The 14,005-nt window shown below is 25.7% G+C and overlaps 2 protein-coding genes across 13 annotated transcripts; one reads left to right on the top strand and one right to left on the bottom strand.

Moving 5' to 3' along the window:
* Positions 1-740: 740 nt before the first annotated feature.
* Positions 741-8,342, top strand: LOC124953339 (ras-related protein Rab-28-like). Of its 12 annotated transcripts, none has more exons than XM_047504572.1 (8): positions 741-1,062; positions 1,157-1,227; positions 1,362-1,438; positions 2,446-2,994; positions 3,144-5,654; positions 6,854-7,039; positions 7,134-7,367; positions 7,479-8,342. In XM_047504572.1, exons 5-8 carry the CDS (start codon positions 5,580-5,582, stop codon positions 7,701-7,703), a joined length of 720 nt encoding a protein of 239 aa, XP_047360528.1. In that variant the 5' UTR covers positions 741-1,062; positions 1,157-1,227; positions 1,362-1,438; positions 2,446-2,994; positions 3,144-5,579; the 3' UTR covers positions 7,704-8,342. The 12 variants fall into 12 exon arrangements, with proteins under 12 accessions (XP_047360528.1, XP_047360532.1, XP_047360522.1 ...); XM_047504566.1 differs by lacking the exon at positions 741-1,062 and having other exon boundaries at positions 1,069-1,227; positions 2,446-2,797; positions 2,905-2,994; XM_047504568.1 differs by lacking the exon at positions 741-1,062 and having other exon boundaries at positions 1,069-1,227; positions 3,144-3,378; positions 5,302-5,654.
* On the bottom strand, positions 7,886-10,958 carry LOC124953338 (hexosaminidase D-like). The gene has a single exon (XM_047504564.1). It carries the CDS (start codon positions 10,507-10,509, stop codon positions 8,761-8,763), a length of 1,749 nt encoding a protein of 582 aa, XP_047360520.1. The 5' UTR covers positions 10,510-10,958; the 3' UTR covers positions 7,886-8,760.
* Between the last annotated feature and the right edge of the window lie 3,047 nt (positions 10,959-14,005).

The following is a 14,005-nucleotide window of genomic DNA, read 5'->3' as shown; positions in this document are numbered from 1 at the left end:
ATTTTATTTTTTCCTTTTTTCAATAAATAATAACGTATGAAATACATTTTGAAACCAAATAAACAGAACGGGAATATATCGTGATTGATTTTATTGTTTTATCCTTTATAAAAATATAAACAAAAAATATATACTTTATTCATTAAAAACTAAAAAAAAAAAGTGAAAACATATGTATATACGTATGTATGTATGTATGTATGTATGTATGTATGTAAGTATGTAAGTATGTATGTATGTATGTATGTATGTATGTATGTATGTATGTATGTATGTATGTATGTATGTATGTATGTATGTATGTATGTATGTATGTATGTATGTATGTATGTATGTATGTATGTATGTATGTATGTATGTATGTATGTATGTATGTATGTATGTATGTATGTATGTATGTATGTATGTATGTATGTATGTATGTATGTATGTAGAAGTTCTTGACGAGAAAAAACGTTTATTACAAAATTAATTGTAAAAGAATTGATTTTACATTATTGTACATTATACAAGGATCATTATTATATAACAGTACGTAACTTTTACTTAATATTTTAATCTACACAATTTAATAATTTAAATGAAAAGCTTTACTTTATATATATATATATATATATATATATATATATATATATATATAAATATATAAAGTTTATTTATTAATCATTTTTATGAAAGGTTACTCTCGCATGTTTAACCTTATCTATATATTTACTACGGAATAGCTTGCATTTGACAAGATCTTCCATCAATGAGATTTGTATATAGTAACGTGATTGGTCGAGTTCTGTTTGAATAGAGAATCAGCCAATGAACGTTGACTTATTCAATAGACCAATAGTGATGAAGCTATTTCTATAAAAACATGAACTGTGTGATACGTCATATTTTTGTCCCATTTTACTTCGTTCCATACTTGATATTCCACATAAAAGAAAAATAAAGAGAGAGAGAGAGAGAGAGAGAAAAAAAAAAAAGAGAAAGAGAAAGAAAGAAAGAGAAAAAGAATATATCAAATATACATTGCTTCTCATTTGAAATTATTCGTCACGTAAAAACGAAGTAATCATTTTTTTTTACCAACGCATTATTTTTATTAAGCTTGATCTTTTTTCTATTGTTATATATCTCTATTTTTATATTTATATATCTTAAGCATGTGACATAAGGTGATTTAACAACAAAAAATCATAAATTACGAACAAACATAAATAAAAAGAGAAAAATGTAAGTATACTTTTTGTTATTGTCATCTATTTTACTAAAAAAAAAAGTGTTATTTATATACAAATCAATTATTACATAACCAAACTAATCAGAATTTATTATTAATTTATATTAATTTATTTGAAATGTTTCAGAAATTGGAAAAATTTCTTTCATTCAATTATCGTGTTCATATAATCAAACCAACTGACAGGTTCGATGATATATAAAGGTAAAATAAATTCTTTCTCATTTTAAAGTTATAACAATGTTATTAATATTTTATATTTATTATAATCTATGAATCAAATTAAACGAAGAGATTGTTATTTATAGTATTGATATTTTGTTTTTCTTTTTTTTTTTTTTCTTTCTTTCCTTTATTTAGCTGCTCAATTTTGAATTATCCTGTATTTTCAAGAGTAAAGTTTGATATAATTGTTTTACCTCTCTAGAGAATAATTTTTGACAATTGGCATTGAGGAACAGAAAGAATCAGTCGAGTGCGAGATTTAGATTAATACGGGACAAAAATCTGATGAGAGCTTTACAATAAAGTCGTATTCCTTGAATCTCTTAACAGCTTCTTCATTATTTCATATTTTTCAACAGAGTTATAAAATTAAGAAACATTTGCTTTCGTAAGAAATTATAGAAAAAAGAATCTGCTTGCGAATTTTCGTAGAAGAAGAATTGGTATTTAATATTTGAAAAAAAGAAAATTTATTTTCGCTAATTTTCTTAATCAAAAAGAATCAAAGATTGTAGACGATAAAAATCTAGAAAATATGACATCTACGATAGAAAAATTTGGAATAAGTTTTATTGCCAATTCAAAGAGCGATAGTTGGAAATGTAAAGAGACAATTCAAAAAATTATAATGAATTTCTTTTATAAAAAAGAAATATAATTAATTATTAAAATAAATTATTTTTCAAGATTCATGAAAATTTGAAATAATATATATATATATATATATATATATATATATACATATATGTTATTTTTAAAAATTTATTATTAATTTAAATATATTACGAATAATAAAATCTATGAGATATTATATTTTCAAGAAATATTTATTGATGAATTTTAAAAAGTCATTTTATTAAATTTCATAAATATTTAAGGAAATTTTTCTCATCTATGATTTAATTCTTTTTATAATCATTGAATCACACCAAATTCCTATTCATGAAATCTATGAATATTAAATAATATTAAATTTTTTTTTGTAGCACTGTACGAAAATCAAATGGCGACAAAGTATTACAGATTTCTAAAGAATTTACGTGGATAATTGTGAATCGTAGACTACAATTGTTCACAATATCAGAACCTTTATTATGGCAGCATTTTCCAATGTCTGTTGATGTAGTTTTGGCGTTAAAGGATTGGTCTACTTAATAATAAATGTCTCTTAGTATATTATAATCAATGACGATTATTTTTATGAAGATTGAAAAAACATGAGATTAGTATTGAATTGAATTGAAAAATACTATATTTCTCAAGTCCAGTCAAGCCATTTGACGCATCTGTTTCGATGTGGGAAACACAAAAAAGACTGGAGAATCGTAATATTTTTTTGTGAGTAAATCAAACGATCATTAGATAAGAATTAAATCAATAGTAACAATTATTGTAATACATATTACATTCATTGCTTGTTCTGCTAATTACAATAATTTCTTTAGGTTTTCTAAAATAAGCATTCAATGGAACTGTTAATGTTCAAAGATAGTAGTTCTTAGTGTCATTTTGAAATTTTTTTATACATTACAAAGGTAAGAAAAAGTGCTTGAAATAAATAAAAAAAAAATTCTTTGTAATCCATTTGTTTCTAATGTCATGATATTATGTCGACCTTTTCCACAATTATAATATTTTGTCATCATCAATTATTATATATGTTACATTAATTCTTTGGTAATAGAATCAACAGAATAAGTAAAGGCGTTAAGAGTGAATATAAACTTAGGACAAATTTAATCTTTTCATCGTGAAATTTTAATAATGAATCTTGAACAATAACGACAACAACAACAACAACAATAACAACAACAACAACATTAAAAATTTAATTCTCTGAGTAACCAACATATAAATATATTTTATATCTTTTGATTCGTTTAGGAGTTCTTAAACTTTCTATGCATGATATTAAGTCGGTATGTACTTGTTTCTATAAGACTATTATCCTCATTGTTATCATGATCGTTATCACCACGATCACTATCAAAAGTTTAACATTGCCTAACATCACAGATAAATAAGTGATACTGTTATCGTATCGTATTTGTGTATGGTTTTTATCAACAAACAATTAAAATCTTTTCATTTATTATTATTATTATTATTATTATTATTATTATTATTATTATTATTATTATTATTATTATTATTACCACAAGGATCTAGATAAAAGTTCATTGATACATAAAAAGTCGTTGACTGTGTGATAACAAAGATATACAATTATTGATTCGTTATACACATATAGTCAGTTTTTTTTTTTTTTTTTTTTTTTTAAATAGATATTTACATTATTTTGTATAAAGATAAATTGTTTATGTACACAAGTGTTATAGGTTACTCAAATATTTATCGTGCATAATAAACATTCGCACAGTCTGGTAAATTACATAGTAATTTATCAGGGTAAAAAGGAACTAGGATGATAAACCACGAGTCGGAGCACGTATAGCTTTCCTCCTTCTCTCCCCCCTCACCCCCAGGAAAATAATCCTTATCATTTACCTTGTTGCGATAAAAAAAAAAAAAAATGTTTTAATACTAAAATCGCCTATAACTATCAAATTATTCATTGATCCAAGTGATATTTTATATCATCCCCACTTCTTCACGTTTCCACTCCCCCATTCTCACCCTTCCTAAACAAAATTCTATGAACGAAATCCTTTGATCGGACTACGTTCGTTAAAAAATTAAAATGACCTGAACAACAACGAGCATGATCAGGGTCACGATATCACAATTTACCTTTCACCTTTAATAAGATAATTTTATCTCTCTTTTATCTTTATTGACTTAGACGTTCTAAGGTCGTTTTAATTTCTATGAACGAAATAGATTTCGTAGATATGGATCTAAGAGCCATCGTAAAATCAAATTATCTTTGATCTCTCGGAAACAAGATTTTGGCGACAATAAATAACACTTTTTAAATACATTCACAGATCCAATTTATTCGACTTGGTTGGAACCACTTTACGTGTGTCGATAATCTTTTTGATTGTTCTCGGTTGACGAAGAAAAAATAAAAAGTTTAGATATCGTATAATAATCTTGATCTCTCGATCATCGTGATGATGAATAAATCTTTTTTTTTTTTTTTTTTATTGATCTACTTAACAATCGCCAGTTAGAAAACATTTCGAGTTTTTAGGGATGCAAAGAATTCTTACCAGTGACAATCGACTATTATTAATTATTATTTAATATTAATTATAATAATAACGATAATAATAATGAATTATATTAAAAATTCGATTTATCTTATTATTCATAAATACGAGAAAACTTCTTGAGAGTCAACTTTCTATAATGATTTATAATTAGAAATTTAGAAAAGGAAAAGAAAAGAAAAAAGAAAAAGAAAAAAATATACATTGCTGGCCCCCATTCTACTGACCAATAACGATCGTTTAATACATATTTTATGCTTATTGTAATACTTCATAAAAAGAAATGCTGTTAAAAAAAAAAAAAAAAAAAAAAAAAAAAAAACAAAAAAAAAGAACCCTCAAAAAATCAAAAAAAAAAAGGAAGAAAAAAAACAATTAAAAAATTGTGTATTACAAAAGAAAAAAATTTCGAGTGAACATTTTCGTTTAACTTAACATAATGAAAAATATATGGAAATGCATTTATAACGCGTGAATATGAAAGAAGAGTAAAATAAATAAAAAGAAAATAAATAATAAAAAAAAAAAAAAAAAAAAAAAAAAAAGAAATTAAAAAAATAGAATAAAAATTAAAAAAAAGAATCTACGTCGATGTAAAACATGCACGGTTATACCATAGGTAGTGCTTAGTTATCGATTTTTTGTTAATTTATTCATACCGGGCAGCGGTGAATACCAGGAAAGGACGACACAACGTCGACGTCGACATCGACGGCGCGTACTGGCCACTCGGTCGACCCGTTCGATTTTCATTGGCGACTTTCATACGAACGGACACGAGCAACGCCTTCGTTAACGCGTTTATTAGTCCGACGCCATACTTTCATATCGTTCGTATATTTCTTCTTTTCTTCCTTCTTCTTCTTTTCTTTTTTTTTTTCTTATGAATTCGAAAATCGTATTAACCAACTTAATTATCGTTTTAACTCAATCTAATTCAATCTATGTCCGACATCGAAGAGGATCTTGCCGAGAGGCGACTAAAAATTGTTCTTCTCGGTGATTCCGGCTCTGGAAAAGTAAGTTTCTCAAAGTTTTCATTTTTATATATATACATATATAAATATATAGATATATATAAAAGAAAAAGAAAAAAAAAACGAAAAAAATAATAACAATAATAACAATAATAATAATAATAACAACAATAATATATATATATATATATAATATTGTATTATTAAAATAATATATTATATATATATTATTTTAATAAAATAAGAAAAAAAGATTTAGATATTTTTTTCTCCCCTTATTTATTTATTTTATTTATTATTATTATTATTATTATTTTTTTTTTTTTTTTTTTTTTTTTTATACGATTTTATACGTTCAAATTGTTTATTATTTACTTAATAAAATTCTCGATAAAATTCTCAATAAAATTATGTTAGAAAATGTTTAATAAAATAAAATAAAGTAAGGCAATGTAATTGCTCCAATCGATAAAACCTTAACGTTCATGAGCTTTTTCATGTCGTTAATAACACTTGCATGTAATGTTGAACAACTTGTGGCATTCCTTTAATTGATCGAGATAAATATGAATTTATTGATCGGTAATGCAGTTTACACACGAAATTCCTTAATATAAATGAATAAATTATTGATTATTCTAAGGTACGTGATAATCGTAGATATAAAATTGATTCACGTTATCTTTTATCTCGTTCGATGTATATATATATTCGAATTGAATTTTATATTTCCCGGGTCAAACGAATAAGAATTATCGATCGGTAATACAGTTTTAAATGAAATTTTAATTTATTATTTCTTCTTTTTTTTTTTTTTTAATTTTAAAAGATAAAAGAAATTTTAATTTATTCTTTTCTTATTTTATTATCTCGTTCATTAAAAATACTAATATCATTTTGAAATTTTCCCATGCGAATGATAAAGAAAACAACGATTAAGAAATAATTTTTCATAATTTCCCGCGGAAAATTAACGATATTAATAATTATACGATATTTAATATTCTATTTTCGATAATTGAAAATTCAATGATCCTTCCTAATTATATATATATTTTTTTCTTATTATTATTTTTCTTTTCTTATCTCTCGTTGATAAAAGTTCAAAATTTAATTTTGAATTTATTACGTTATATTCTTCCTCAACGATCAAGAATCAATTTTTATAATTGACAATTGTAAATAATTGAACGATACAATATTTTATTCTCGATAATTGAATTTCAAAGATCCCTTTTTAGACGAGCATCGCTTTGAAATTTTGCACCAACGAATTTACGAGACAATACACACCAACGGCCGGCATTGATTTCTTTTTAAAAAATATTACCGTTGGTTCTTACAAAAATGTTAACCTACACCTTTGGGACGTCGGAGGTCTCGCTTTACATGGTAACATGTTGGACAAATACGTGTTTGCAGCTAACGTAAGAATTTATTAAATATTAATAAATAATTTAATTATTATATTATTATTTTTTTATTAAAATAATTAAACTCTATTTATTTCATTAAATTTAGATCGTCCTTTTGGTATATGATATTACGAACATTACGAGTTTTGAAATTCTTGACGAATGGGCCAATAAGATACGTGGAATGAACGACAGTATTGAAGAACCACCATTAATGGCATTGGTCGGTAATAAATGTGATATGGAACATCAAAGAACTGTTAAAAAAGATAAATCTCATCGTTATGCAGCAGAAAATGGATTTCCATATTATGATATGTCTGCGAGAACTGGCGAATCGGTAATTATATTTTAATGTATTTTAAATTTGCGCGCCGAATATCAATATCTGTTACCTTTTATTTTAGCGCGTCATTCAAATTAACATTTTTTATATGTTTCTTTTTTTTAGCTTTCCTTGTGTATCGTAAGCTTGGCCGCACAAGTTTTAGGTGTACGATTATCGAAAAATGATCAAGATTTTCATAAGCCGATTATTATTGCTGAAATTGGAGATACAGTGGATATGAACACGATTCATAAGGTTGTAAAAAGATTTCCTAATAAGAGACACCATCCGATTTCCTTTCATTCACATTTTCCTATGTCAAAATCAACTGTTTGCACTTTACAATGATTATTAATGAATATATATATATATATATATATTTATATATATATATATAAATAATAATATTTAAGAAAATAAGAAAAACATATTCGATGAATTAAGACTAATAATATAGCTCGTTTATACTTAGATGCAATTAATTTTTTTTATTAAGTAATCAACATGATAATGACTATAAATTAATAGAATAATTGAAAAACAATTTTATTGATATTTTCCTAAGGGCAATAATAAGATTAATATTTAGATTATAACAAGGTTGAAAATATTTTTCAATAGTTTGTACAATTACCATAGCATGTTTATGAACGTGTATGTGCGTGTGTGTGTGTGTGTGTGTGTGTTGGTTTGTGTGTGTGTGTGTATACAAATTTAATTTCATAAAATATGTCATACCATGATTCAACATAGAAACACATACTAATATCAATTAGGGAAAAAGAAGAAGTATTTATTAGAAAGGGATCAAACTTTTCATGAGAATAAAATTACATTAATTGTCTTAAGATTCCTACAACTTACACTAACAATGAGTATGACTATACATGCTCTTGTACAAGTCATGTATACATATTATAACATTTACTGTAAAAGGTATTTGCAATTAAATTAATTAATGCAAATAATAAACCAACTTTGGTATAATACATATTTGCACTTTGATTGTACCACGCACAGAGATTTACCGTAAAATTCACTTTTGTGTGTTTAACACGTTCTTTTGATTTCGAAGTAAATAAAGATTTTGTTATTCATAATGAGACGAACGTGATAATTTAAATCACGGACGGCGTAATTGATCAGATTATTGAGCCCTTCTTTTTATAATGTTGTTGTTATCAAGAATTTAAAAAACATATATATATATATATATATATATATACATATAATTAACTTATTATTGCATTGATTATCTGTTATTTGTAAGAACAAAGATAATATATCTCAATATTCAATTGTCTTTTTTTCTTTTTTTTTTTTTCTAATAAATTTTTAATCAGTCTCTTATTATCTATTTCTGTTATTCAGAATGAATTGTGTACTCTTGAAAAATAATTATTTTTCAATCAATCTTTGTCAATGGTCTTCTTGGCCATGTATTCTTTTCAAGAATTTTCTCCTCTGCCTCGTACAATTGCGTGATCTTTTCATTTAAAGGCGTAATGTACGTTTCTAACCATTCTTGTATCGTATAATTATCATAAATATCTTCCATTGCAGAACGCATTTCTTTTTCAATATACATTATCTCCAACTTATGCCTATTTAATTCGTCTATTATACGTTCAATATGACTTGGACTTGAGAAAGAATATTTTAAATTGTATGGCTTCAACCATCCTTTAAAAATGTTCTCTTGTTCCATTTTATTTATTTCTTGTATTAAAGAATAAAGTCTTAATGTAACTGCATATACAGATGATCCATGAAAGCCACATTTCGTCCATCCATATTGAGGTTCCGGTATACTCAAAGAGATTATATTTTCACATTGTAATATATCTGCTAATTGATTAGGTATCTCAATAGGAAAACCATTCAGATTCGATACCTGTAAGGCTGCCAGATTAATGGCAAGTGATGGAATGGCTGTTGATAAAAGTTCACAGAGTACGCTAAAATGATCATATCTTTGCCATCCTGTTAAAATAACACCTTTAAATGTAATTTGATTAGAATATTTTGTAATAATTTCTAACCAACGTTGATGATTTTCCAAATGATAAGTTATATCCGTATAAAATCTATCTGGTGCAGTAGCTCCTTTAAAAGCTGTCGCGACCCAAACACTTTTCCAAACAGCACCATAACTCTCCCATAATTGATCTGTCAGAGTGGAGCCTGGATCGGTTGTATATTTCCATACGACTGGTTCCACCATTAAATGCAAATCTTTATCTATTATTTCTTGAGGTGAAATTTCACGAAATTCATCATCCCACATTAATACTGTAAGCTGTGGATACTTTTCCTTGATATAACTAGCTACTTTAGATACATGATCAAGGAATAATTGTTTTTTAGTCCAATGTTTTTTAACCATAGTATTTACACACCTCGAACAATCTCCTATCTGATATACTTCATCAGCTCCGATATGCAAGTGCTTCGAGATTGGATGAGCTGCTACAATTTGATCTATTATTTCATAAATTAATGGTATCGTTTTATTATAAGTAGGACATACTACTTGTGGATATCTTGGAACTTCTCTATAATCCTTATATTTATCAAGCTTAAGAATAAATTCCAAATGTCCAAAAGTTTGTATCAATGGAATGACAATAAGATTATTTTCTTCTGCTAAGTTCTGAATAATACGAATATCATCTTTGGTATAACAATTACCAGCGCTTATGTCTTTTATTTTTTCATCAAATGGAAACATATCCTCATATTCTATAAGTATTCCAGTGGCACCTAACTTTTTAAGTAATGGTAAAAGATATTTATAATAACCTATTTTAGGTGGAGCACCCTTTAAATCTAAATGAACGATTTTGTGTCCTTTGAACAATGGATTGGACGATGAATATGAATTACCATTGATACCATCTCCAAATTGTCTACTCCTGGCAAGTTTTGCATTTCCTGCAATTTGAGATTCCATTTGTTGTTTCCTGACTATACTTATAGGAATCTCTGTGAGATCACCAAGTGGATAAACATCTTCAATCTTCATTCGAGAATTAATCTTATCGGATGAAATAGTATCTATTTCATTACTCAGAATATGATATATAACCACCATCAATGTAAAAGTAATCATTACGATTATCATGAGAGAAGCTCGGCCTCTTAGCCGTGTCATGTCAATTAATAGTAAAACGGAGCAGCATTAAGATTCAATCACAATAATTTATTTTTTATCGCCCAAAAATCCTTTCAATTCTTTGCAAAACAATAAACCGGTATATCGTTTCGAATATTTACAAAATCGACACTAACAACACGATGTTCTATTCATACTGACATTATTCTGTTCTTTCTTATCGTGAGATAACACATTCTAATATTATCCGTTAAAAATATAATTGCATTAATTACAAGCAGAGATTATTATTTGCGTATCTCCCTTTGTAAGATAGTAAAAAAGTCACTAGATCTTTCAACTTAATAGGACACTTTGACAAGCAGTTCTACCAACGAATAGGATATCTCAAAATAGCGCCATTTTAAAATGACAAGTTTGTCAAACCATATCAAAAATAATTTTTTTTCTTTTTTTATTATAAATCGATCGTATAATTATCTTATTGATAAATCATGTTATCATTTATTCGATTATGATAAACATTCGAATGACAGAAAAAAATTTAATTAAATTATCTTTCTTTTGTTTTATAACCTAAAAATTTAAATATTATTAAATATACATATATAATACTCGATCAAGCAGCTGCGTAGTTGTTAAAATTATGCATCAATTTCCATGATTCGCCGGAACACCCGTTAGACGATTAATGAACATGAGTCATCTCATCATATTCAACATAGTTATGATCGACAGAGGGGAATAATTCGAGACAATAAGCGACTTAATAATGATGGCACATAATCTGCGTACGAATGAAAAAATGCACGAGAACGAGAAAGCTTCTGTCGAGGTCAAACTTCTTTTTATCACGAATTTTACGACCTAACGAATCAAATAATTTTATATATATTTTCTTTAATTTTTTTTTTCTTTTTTTATATCATAATTATTTTAATATCATTTCATATATTTTTTATCTCCCGACTTCGACAGGAAATTGAACAAAAAAAAAAAAAAAAAAAAAAAAAAAAAAAAAATTCAACAAGATCAAAAAAATGTTTATTACATAACTGTAAAGATTCGATCAGATAAAGACGTGCATTATTGTAATACTGACGAAAATCTGATAATAAAGTAAAATACATTAATATTTACACGAATGGCGGGAAATAGGTTAAATTAAAATTTTTTCATTCATAAAAAAATTTGACCGCGAAAGTTAAAATGGATTCGTATCATCGGTTAAAAGAAGAAGCATAAATTTAGAACGAAAATAGACAGAGGGTAAGAATCTATTCGTAGAAAGGAAGAGTGCTTAATCGAAACTGATTCCTATTAAATCCGAACGAATTTAAACACCACGATAGAGTCAGCACTCTTTCGTGGTAAAGCAAAGTAGACAAAGAATTGCTTGGTGATTATTCAGAACTTTATGACTCAAGTGTCGAATACATATAGACTTTGATCTTTACATCCTTTTCTCTCCTCTTCCTCCTTCTTTAGAAGTGATCTGGAGTAACCTTGAACCATCATACATTAGGGTCAAAATGAATTTTTAATGAATTACAGTTGTTCGACTTCTATCAAATGAAAGAATAGTAGTAGCATGATTTTCTATTGGGCAAAGAGTTTCAAAAATTAAGTGACATTGATCTTAATATCCTTTTCTCTTTCTATCTCTTTAAATGTGATCTCATGTGATCTTGAATTATTATACATGAGAGACCAGATGAATTTTTAATGAATTATAATCGTTCAACTTCTACCAACATTGAAAGCATAGTAATATGATTTTCTATCAAGCAAAGAAGGGAGATGAAAAATTAATTAACATTGATCTTTAGGTACTTTCCTCCTTATTTCTCTTTAGATTTAATACTCAAGTAACGTTGAGCCATCATATACAAAAGATAAAATTTTCTTAAATTAAGTGAATAGGAATTTCTATTTATTTTAATTTATATCTAATACAGTAGTATAGATTGTCTTTTCCAGTTTGATTTACTGTAAAAGATTTTTTTAGTCGTCCTATTTTTATATTATATTTATATACCTTTAAACTTTGTAATAATACTAAGAGTTACCATAGTAACTGTCATAACTGAATAATTATAATTTATTATAATTATTTCAATGTCCTAATGATAATTGTTTAATATCTACAATAAATAAAATAGATTTAAATATTCTCAAATATTAATGTAAGCCTGAACTTATATTAATTCCATTAACATCTTATTGATATCCATTCTCTGTTCAAAATAAATTACAATATATATTAACACTTATTATAACCTATAATTCGAAATAAATTTTATTAATATCAAAGTTCTCTATTATTATATTATTTTAAATGATTTAAAATTAGATAAATGCAATTTTCTAATTACATCTAAATCGTCTAAGCTAATATAATTATTTAATAATTATATTATTTAATCCATTTTAAAAAATTACAAATATAAAGATATAAATTATTAAAATATCGTAATATCCTTTGAACATAGACTAAAGTATAAATTATTGGCTTATAAATTAATACTTATTAAATATATTCGTATACAATATTGTATATAAATATACAATATTCGTATATTGTATATTTATTATTTATATAAATACGAATACCTATGTTCGATATATAAAGAAATAGAATCTCTTAGAATAAGAAATATTTAAAATAGGTTAGAAAATCGTACAGTAACACACACACAATATATATATATATATATATATATATATATATATATATATATATATATATAGTTTCAATGCATATACTAGAGAAAAGGAAAGAAAAAAAAGAAAAAGAAAAACAGAAAAGAAAAAAAAGAGAGAGAAAAACAATACCACTATGCACAAAAGATTCTGAGCACTTTGCACCTTACACATCCTTTCACTACTACGGCTGATAGGAGAGTCCTCATAGTTGCGACTTTATACGTGTGAAAATTATATGAATCATATACATGCACACACATATACACATAGATAAACACACACAGAGATATTTAACGGACAACGATTGGTAGGTTGACCACGTGATTACGACATATATCGTTTACATCTTTTATCAGTCTATTTTCATAAAATAATACTTGACATTATATACATATACCTTGAATTTATCATCGTATGATTCTTAATCTATTTTATTAGATATTATGAATTATTTTCTATTATACTATCATGTTCTCTCTTGTACGTTCAATTAAAATAATATGTATTGTAAACATAGTGTGCGTGATCATTTCTTAGAATTGTTATTCTTTCTATATTCTTAGTTCATTGACTTTTATATTTCTCATTGTATAGTATACAGTATATGTATGTTACATACAGTGTACATATTATATATATATATATATATATATATATATATATATATATATAGATATATATATATACATGTAAACACACATTCAAACGTAATTTAGAGATCTACGGATCTGTTAGGAGGTCGTCGAATCAATTTTTCGTTTTAATTTTCATTGATTAGACAAGAGTAATACGTATACGTTATTTCATTTTATTTATTTATTTATTTATT

This window comes from Vespa velutina, chromosome 12, assembly GCF_912470025.1.
Source record: "Vespa velutina chromosome 12, iVesVel2.1, whole genome shotgun sequence".
NCBI classification, from domain to species: Eukaryota; Metazoa; Arthropoda; class Insecta; order Hymenoptera; family Vespidae; genus Vespa; species Vespa velutina.
Note: the sequence above shows the minus strand (reverse complement) of the source record. Positions and strands in the feature narration are given on the sequence as shown.